This window comes from Podarcis muralis, chromosome 1 (assembly GCF_964188315.1).
Source record: "Podarcis muralis chromosome 1, rPodMur119.hap1.1, whole genome shotgun sequence".
Lineage (NCBI taxonomy): Eukaryota > Metazoa > Chordata > Lepidosauria > Squamata > Lacertidae > Podarcis > Podarcis muralis.
Genome location: NC_135655.1, coordinates 35,076,155 through 35,085,629, shown reverse-complemented (window position 1 = coordinate 35,085,629; position 9,475 = coordinate 35,076,155). Strand labels below are relative to the sequence as shown.

Sequence of the window (9,475 nt, the reverse complement as noted above, 5' to 3'; positions counted from 1 at the left end):
CAGGCAGCTAGGCAAGAGGCAGGCAGGCGCGCGCGCGCGGGCGCGCACCCCCACCCCACCTTCCCAAGTTTGAGTAGCAATAACAGTGGCGCACACTAGGAGGGCAGGAGAGTCACTTCCCTATAATAGAGAAGCAACTCTGCCGTTGCACAAAAGCCGCGCGTTTTCTCCTGGGTGCAAATCAGCCCTTCATAGAGAGCAAAGACAGAAGGCGGCCGGGGGGGGGGGGGGAGAGGAGGAGAAGAAGAAGAGGAGAGAGGGAGGGAGGGGGAAAGCAACGCTAGTTCCCAAGAACTTGAGCTAACGGCAGGCTGCTTCCTCCTCCACTCGCTTTTCTTTTCTTTTTTTTGGAGAGGGGGCTATTCTCCTCGCCGCCACTTCTTTCTCTCCCCCGCCCCAGCCCTCTTGGTTCTGGCCCATCGCTCTGCGGTCAGCGTCTTTCTTGAGCAACAGAGGAAACCCTCCAAGACTTTTGCGTTTGGGGGGCGGAGGAGGAAGAGAGGAGGAGGGGAGCGGGAGGCAATATTTGCTGCCCATCATTTTCACGGCCACGCGAAAGTAATCGCGCGCCCCCTCCTCTCTCTCTGCGCTGTCCCTTCTCCGCTCGGATTCCTCGTTCCTGGACTGTAGAGATTTCCCTTCTTGATTCCCCCCCCCCCCCCATTTTTAAATTTTTGCAGCCTTCCCTTCCCGCCGAATCCTGACACGTTGCATGTTTGCAGATTGGTGAAAATACCTTCCCTCTCCTTCTCTCCCCCCCACCCCGCTTTTCACTCCCAGCCCCCCACCCCGCCCGCCTCAACTCAATCTCAGCCCAGCCGCTCAGATCAAAGCGCCGTGCCTCCCTCCCAGTGGCCGCCGCTCACTAATGGGATTGCAGTGTGCCTGGCTCTGCTGCTGCAGCCGCCGGAGGGAGAGGAGCTGCTGTACCTCTTCGCCGACACTCGCTGGGTGCTGAGCCGCGGGGATGATCCGGATCTTCCCGGATTTCAGCGTGCAGGTGACTGCAGCTGCGGCCGGCGGGGCGGCGGGAGGAGTGCCGGCCGGTCCGGGCATGGGGAGAGCCAGTTCCGCAGCCAACGGGAACCCGCAAAACGTCCAGGGCATCACTTCCTACCAACAACGGTAAGTACACAACCCCCAAAGTGTGCGTGTGGATTAGGCTTCCTCACTTGTTTTTGTGCGTGTCTTGTGTGTCTTTCTGTGCTCGTTTGTTTTTAAATTTTAAGAAATCACGTCTTGCTTGCTTTTTTTTTTTTTGAGGGGGGGACCCAGACACTTAAAACAAAAAAGGATCTTTTAAAAGCGGTGCCCAGAAATGTTCCTGGAGCTTCGAAAGCAACAATAACAAAAAAAGGGGAAAGTGAGATTCATGGCAGATCAAGGGCTGAGGATCTTCCTCCCACTCCTCCTGCAAAGTTTGGGATCCTGTCTTGCTTAGCCTCCTTCCTCAAGTAGGGATTTCTCAATGTCAATGCCTTTTGCAAACCCCACAGCATGGCAGCCAAGAGGTATAATTGATCACCCTACGGTGATTGATAATTTGTTTTCAATTGAACAAGATAGAGTTTTCACTTGGCGTTTCACCCTTTGCAATTCCACACTTTTATTACAACAGTATTAGCATGTCACCTGTTACTAGGGGAAAATCTATCAGGAAACCCTAAGCGGGCTCAGCACTGTGGAGTATTCAACTGAAATGCATTCTAATGCAAATTTCCGAGGTTCACAGACAGCTCCTTTAGGAAGGAAACATAACCAAGTTGGCTTAGGCAATAAGTCATAGTGAAGTTTAAGGACCTTGCTCACCTTTTCACTCTCCCTCAACCATTCACAGACAGGTGGTAATGTTAACAGGACCTATAATTAAATGGCATTCCAGTCCTTTTTTCCTAATAAACAATAATGCTTTTGTTTGCTTTTCTTTGTCACTAGAAGATCACAGCAAAGATGCAATGATAAAAAGGGAGCAAGAGACTAATTTTAGACTGCACCATGCAACATTCTTTTATTCTTTTTGGTGCCTTCTAAGTTGCTCCGACTGTTAGTGTCATGATAAATGAAATATTAGATGAGAAGCTCAAAGATGTGTGCAAACATAAACAACTCATACTTTAAACTTAAATTTTGAAGTTCACTGGTTTGGGAACTCTTTAGAACCACCAATGTTTATATTTCAACCATTAAGGTTTTAGACTATGACCCCACTCTGTCCATCATTATTGAGACAGACAGCTGTTAGGGCCAAGTTTGGGAAACACAGTTTGCTTTTAGTAAACTGGCGTGCTGCTGATACTTCTGCACATTTAGGATAAACTCTTGAGATTCTTGAAGTCATCTCTAGACGCTAAAGCATGCTCAAAGCCTGTGAATATTTGAAATTCAAAATCAGTGTTGTTTTGCTTAAAGCAAACGCAGGAATTCTTTATATAAAGTAAGTGCTGCGTGACAGATATAAAAGATAGATAAAAGTTGGTGTAGCTCTAGACCTCCTTGGTTTCCGAATTACAATATTTTTTGTCACTTGGAGAATTCTTAAAATTACAGAGGAAACCTCTTTAAATAGGAAGCACAGTGTAAGAATCAAAATAGCTTTGCCTCTGAAGGGGGAAGTCAAGGGTCAGAAATAGCAGATTAATTTTTACACAAGTGCAAGATACTTCCTCAGAAATTATTATGCATTGGAAAGAATATATGCACCATCTCAGTTTATAGTATTAAAATGTAAAATTGCCTAAGCTGTAAGGAGTTAAAGGGATATAGTCACCTCTAACCTGTAGCTATTTATCCACCTAATGCCTATTTACCTGGGAGTAAGCCTCATTGAATTTATAAAGATTTACTTCTGAGTAGACATGATGAGGACCGTACTGTAAGGCTGCAGTCCTATGCACACTTTCATGGGAATTAAGTCCTATTATACTCTGTGGGACCTACTTCCAAGAGCTCAATTTAGTTAGTATACGTTCGTTCTTTTGCAATTCAAATTTATATTCCAAGATATTTCCCTTTCAAAATTCACAGTAAAATAAAACCCTTAAAAAGTTCAGAATATTAACTCTGCACATGCAGATGGAAAGCAAGTTGTATTCTTTCATTTGAGCTATTAAAAATACTCTTCCATGTGATTCTGTGAAATTGTTCCAATAAGGCAGGAGGGTATTGCTACTTTTTCCACACTCATTACAAAACCCAAATGACACCTGTTAACTTTATTGCTTTTTAGTAGGATAGGGGAAGTTAAAGGGTGTTCAGAATGCCTCCATGGAATCCTGTAAGATCAGAATCCCCCAAACCTGAGTTTATAGGAACAGCATTTATATTCTGTGACAAAATAATTAGCAGGTCCCTTTCTACGCAGATGTACTTCCTTACAACTGTTTATCTCTAATGATTTTTGTGTGCTGTAATGCAAAAGAAGGACTCCTTCTGATGGGTTTGAATCAGAAGAATATGAATGAATAGTGTTTTGGGGAGAGAGACAGCAGTTTGTAGAGTTCCAGGATGCAAGCTACTCAGGCCGGTTGTATCTGCTTCTCGGAGTCCTGAGGGACGTCAGGCAGGTCAAACTCGCTGCCTCCTGTGGCAGAGATCATATTTTTGGGGTCACTGACTGCGCCCTGCAGCCAAACTTTCCAGCACTTTGCAAACTCCTTATGCAGCCATCCTCTTACCTACGCATGTGTGGATTAGTTGCATTCCTTTTAATTGCCTTCAAAATCCAGCTGGAACACCTTAGATTTTAAATGGTCTGATTGCCCTGCTTTTGCTTGAAAACTTAACTTTTTGTTACTCCAGGAACAAAAGCAGGGGGCTTAACACATTACTGACATGGAACTGCTTTTCAGCTGACATTCGGAAAATACATTCGACAAGTGCCCCCTCCCTCGGGCTCTTAACTTAAAAAAAAATTAAAATAACCACACCATTTCCTCAGCTGTGCTCACTCCCACCCTTTATTTCACACATTTCCTTTTCAAGTTTATAAACTGACACAGTAGCAGTCCCTATGAAGCACCAAGTGTGAACTTTCCCTAGGAGGGCGGGCGATTGCTGTGCCATGAGAAATACGGTAAACTGTACCTCGCGATGGATTGCTTTTGCACCCATTTCCGCTCAGTCTCGCGTCCGCTCCGTAGTATTACGGTAGTTGGACGGAGGACAAGAGTCAGACGCATGTGCAGCCAGCCTGCGTAGCTGAAAGATGTCATTCCATCCTCCGTGCACACACACACACGCACATGCTGTGTACATAAAGACACGCAGATATGCTAATAGGCGCATAGGCACCCAGATCTGTGCACACTAATAACACCCCCTCTGCATGTGCATATGCATACATATGCATGTAAGTACTGCACACACACAGATATAACGTGTGCACTATGTACCATGCAAAGTACACTCTTCCTATCCCTTCTTTTGACCCTGCCATTCCGCGAATGCGCGCAGCCTGTTGCCAGAATCCGTCCCCAGCCGCCAAGCGAGTGCCTGTCTGCGGCTCTCCAGCCTCCCTCTCTGTCTCCCTCTCCTGCTGCCGCCGCCGCCGCCGCCTGCGCTGCTCCAGAGAAGGAAAGTCTGCGAAACTGCAACTGAGTGGCGTTGTTGCGCCGGCAGCGGAGGCTCTCGCGTCCCTTTGCACGCAAGGAGTCAGAGCGGTCGGAGCCGGCGAAGCAGCAGCTGGAAAATGCCCAGAAATACTTTCACAGCGGCCAAGCGCGGGGAGCCCTGACTTCTCACTTTCCCGCCCCCCTCCTCTGGCCATGGCCTGGCCCCGCGCTTGAGCCGGTCCCGCGGGCTCTCTCTCTCTCTCCCACACCTGCCGGGCGATGCCAGCGGCCGGGGTGCCCGCCGGGGCTGCGCGCCTTTCTCCGCCCGCCGCGGCCGGCCGCTCGTCGCCGCGCCTGACATGCCTTCGGAGGCGGCGGAGCCTGGGCTCTCTCGGAGGCTCATCGGCTTCTGGACGGCGGCGGCCCGGGCCCCAGCGGCGCTAGCGAGCGAGCCGAGCAGCGAAGCAACAACCTGCGCCAGGACCGCTGCGCCGGGGAGCGGGAGCCCGCAATGCATTGGCCTCCGTACTTTTCCTCAGCCTGCCTGCCTGAGCAGGGCCATTGCCGCCGCCGCCGCCGCTCCTGCTAGACACAACACCACACACCAGGAGGGGGAAAAGTAAGGGAGAGAGAGGAAAGGGGAGAGAGGGGGAAAGGAAAGGAAAAAAAAAGCCCAGGAAGATGGCGCCCACCAAGCCAAGCTTTCAGCAGGATCCTTCCAGGCGAGAACGGTAACACTTTCTCTGTATTGAACCTGAGGCGGCAGCGCCTGCCTGCGTCTGGGGCGCCGCCGCCGCTTGCAGCCTCGGGTCTGGTTTGGTCGGCTTCCATGCCCGGGAAAAGGAGAAGCGGAGGGAGGGGGTTGGCGGTGGAGGAGGAGGAAGAGAGGAGAGGCAGGCAGGCGGCGGCGGCGACTCTCCTCAGCCTGCAAAGCCCCGCTCGCGCTGCTCGGGAGTTCCTCTTGGTGCATGCATATTTGTCTGCTGCTGCTGCTCACACAGACACAGCAGCACACTTGGCTAGTCTGGCAGCGGCGGCAGCAGCGATCCTGCGCCTCCCCGCACATTGCAGGAGTCGGTGTTTGGCGGGAGGGAGGGAAGGAAGGAAGGGGGAGTGAGGCGGAATTCCCGGGAGGCAACTTTTCGGCTGGATGGTCTCGGCGAGGAGGAGGCGGCGGCGGGGCGGAAGGGGGAGAGGCGGGGAGCTTTCGCCAGGCCCAGCGTTGCCTCGTCGAAGGGCCGGCTGGGCTGGTGCGGCTAGGCCGAAACGGAACTGGCCGGGCTCTTCTTCGCAACTGCTGGGGCAACTTTAGTCGGAGGCGCCTGGCGACAATTCCGCTTAGCCCTTCTCTCTTCTCCCGCGGGGTTTTTTTTTGTGGGGGGCGGGGAACCAATCCCGAGGTTGGCGTTTAGTCTGTCGAAGTTGTTTGCTCTAATGCGCGGTCAGGGGAGATGCTCTGGCAGAGTTTGCTGTGGCGGCCGAGGCTAGAAGTGGGCTCGCCTTTGCAAGTCTCCACACGCCTGTTTGCGTCGCGCGCTCTCTTCCCCCCTTCCCGCTTCTTCCCATATACTTTTACTGCCGTTGCTGGTCGGCTCCGCGTATTGTCGGTGACATGTCTGCGCAGCTGTCATCCGAGTCTCCAAGTAAAGTGTGTCTTTAGAGAAGGGCTCCCTCTCGATGGACAAGGGAATTCCCGGCCCAGTGAAAATTAATGGGCACATGGGGCAGCCCCGTTTGGAAAGTAACGGGTACGTGTGGCTGAGCCACCGGAAACAAGGAATGAGTGGGCTAATTGAGGTATGAAAGACCTTTGAAAGCAGGTGAGCTTTCAGGGCAAGCCATCCATGACCTTTCCGCAAGAGCATGTTGATAGGTTCTGTCCGAGCTCATAAAGTTTTAGCCTTGAGTCTGTTGTTTCTGAGCATGTGCAGAGCACGTTTTGGGTAAGAACAATCAGCCTTCCTAGAAACAGGGACAGGGCTTCTGGAGCATAAGGTGTGAATTCCAGCCAGGGTTGAGACTCATCACTTCTCTTTATGCAGAACAATTCCTGCACAAGGGAGGGTGGAGGGGTGCTGATGCAGGGAATCCAGAGAGGACAATTGGGAATGGTATAGAGGTTGCCATGGGTACTGAGAGGCTTGGTTACTCAGAGCAGAATAGTTGTGGAATGATAGCACCCACCACTGCAAGGAAGGACAGCTTCCACGGTACCTCCTCCACTAAGCAACATATTGCAAAGTTTACAAGTTCACCTGATGTTACTGAACAATGCTTTGAAAAATCTGCAGAGCATCGTTTCAATCCTATATGACCAAATGGAGACCATAGTACATAATGGTTTCCTCTTTTGCTCCCTTTGATTTTCCAGTTCTGCTTGCTGAGGAAGGTTCCCATTTGAGATATAAAATGAAAACCGCCCCCCTGAGTTGCTTTTAAAAATGTCTATAGATATCATGGGATGCATAATGATTGATCAGGTGAATGTGAAGGATTGTAGTTGTTGCTTTATGCTGATACAATGTACCATTTGGCTTTAAAAATGTGTACTGATCAGGAGAGTATAAATGTAAATATGTCCGCTCCTTGGATTAAAATGGGTATTTGAGGGTGCCATCTGTATCAGCTGAGCTAGTGCTTGGAATTGAGCCGATTTCATATTATTTTCTAAATAGGTTTAAATACAAACATTCTGCTTTTGTTCATTCTGTACTTAGTGCTTTGTTTATAGTATAAGCTGTTGCATCTTGTACCTCAAGCTATATTTGGATATGCTCATGATGGAAATACATCATCTTGTTGAAATTTATGGAAATCAGAGGTTTAACGTCCCTTTACTTCTCTTTAGCTATGAAAATTCGGTGTTTTCCCTCCAGTGACTGTAAAAGCATTTGTGTATTACTAATAATGTCTTTAGCAGCATGCTGGTTTCCTGCACGTAGAGTTGTACATTTGAGAGGAGGGAAAGCCAACACATAAATACCAATATATGCTGTCATCCTTTCAAGCACCCCCCTCACCAGAGAGTCCTGTTCTCTCCCCCCCCCCCCTTTATGAGCCTAGTACTATATTAGTAAGAAGTGTATTTGCCGGGACAGCTTCAGTAATCTCTCCAGCAGAGGCATATTTGTGTGCCATTTTGGGATTTTTTTTCAAGATAGGAATCTTGAAGATAGAATTAATTTCTAGGGGAAACTTCATAGCCTGTGCATGAGTGCTTTCTTTATCACCTGTCTCCATTTGGCATTCGGAGAAGGTAAATCAAAGTGTGCGATTTGTTATTCTGCTCCACTTGAGAGCTGTACTAAATAACACTTGGTCTGAAATTCTGATTGAAGTTGTAGGAGGATATACTGTATTTAATTTAATGCCCTTTAATAGCATATTCTTGTTCAGCTCTGATGCTGTCATCTTAAAGGTTGGATCAGAGTAGTTATATCCTGTAGGGAGTGGGAGGAGTAATAATTCCAGCAAGGGAAGTAGCCTACATGCATGAAACGCCAGTAACCCAAAGCTTGGCCTAGTGTCCACAACATTGTTTTATGCCTTGAGGCTTAACTTGTTGTCACTGTGTACGGCGTTCCAGCTATTTTAGGATTTAAGGGAACCTGAGTTGTTTCTTTGCAGTGGGGGGAGAGGCTCTGCTTAAGATATGATATGTCAGGCTATTGGCTCTTAATGTAAGATAAGTTAAAAATGCAGTTGTTTTCAATTAAGCAAATGCATAGTATTTTCTTAGTACACAGTCCATACTTTACTTGGGTTTTGCATGCAGAAGCTAAAGTCCAGTTTCTCTGAAACTGTACGACCTCATCCTGCACATTGTTATATGCATCGATGCTGCAGTTTTATCAATCCACGCTTAACTGGAAGCTCCACTGGAGATAGTGCAACTTACACAAATAGAATTGGGCTACTCACGCCACTGAAATAAGGACTGTGTAAAGAACTGTAGGGTAAGCCTCAGTTTAATGCACACTTGCTTGGAAGTAAGTCCCTTCACATTCAGTAGGGTTTACTCATAAGTGTGGTTAGGACTCTGCTGCTAAGATATTAAAAATGAATTCATTATGCAAAAGTCCAATATTCACAAATATCAGGATATTATAATTGGTGAGCTGAGCTACATATTTTTTTTAAAAAAAACAAAGACTAAAATTCTTTGTTATTTAGTAACTATGGATAATTTTCAACATTTTTTGGTCATTATTTGAGAAAAAGTTATTGAACTTGTTGCATTTACTTCTACAGTCTTATAGGCAGAAAATGGTTCAAAAGAACCTAGGATTATCCAGCCCTGTGGAAATATCCAAGGATGTTAAATTCACACAATTGTAATGCATGTGATATGCCAACAGTGATTTGTAAAGCATATCACTGTGTTATGCTGTAAAGTAAAGACTAAAAAAAAGCTCCCTTCATTTTTTTATATTTCTTGCTAGAGTATATGCTTAAACACAGCAGTGATAAATGATGATATGCATTGTCTAACACTTGCTTTTATATAAATAGCTCCAGAAGATTGCTTAAATGATAATCGAAAATATGAAATAGGGTGGCCTTCATATCACAAGGCCAAGGGTCTACAAATGGAAAAACTGAAATAATGAAATATTTCCAAGGCAACAGACTGTCAACAAGAACAGTAATGCATGGGCATATCATAGAGGTACCAGAGAGGATATTAGATCGTATAGCTCTAGAGCTAGGAGTTATAATGACCTTTATTAAATAGAACCTCCCACATTGCCACAGTATCTCTGATTCCTGATTTATGGATTAGCAGTTGCACATTTTGAAACATGCTGCCTATATATTTTGTTTACTGCATTCATACTTGGGTTCACATACTATTTGTATGAGCATTGATCAACATATAGTATGTGATTTTAGCAGCTAATGAGATTTAATCATACAGGTTTTTG

General features: G+C 47.0%; 1 protein-coding gene across 13 annotated transcripts in view; it reads left to right on the top strand.

The window, feature by feature from the left end:
- Positions 1 to 322: 322 nt before the first annotated feature.
- The window catches only part of NPAS3 (neuronal PAS domain protein 3), a 625,682-nt gene continuing 616,529 nt past the window's right edge, over positions 323 to 9,475 (top strand). For 3 of the 13 annotated variants that reach the window (XM_028720991.2, XM_028720989.2, XM_028720985.2), the window contains exon 1: positions 323 to 1,125. In XM_028720991.2, the coding sequence (XP_028576824.1) occupies positions 968 to 1,125 (158 nt within the window). In that variant the 5' untranslated portion in view covers positions 323 to 967. Of the gene's footprint in view, positions 1,126 to 4,042; positions 5,282 to 9,475 lie in introns of those variants that run through there. The other 10 variants (XM_077926093.1, XM_028721024.2, XM_028721006.2 and 7 more) reach the window with 6 other exon arrangements.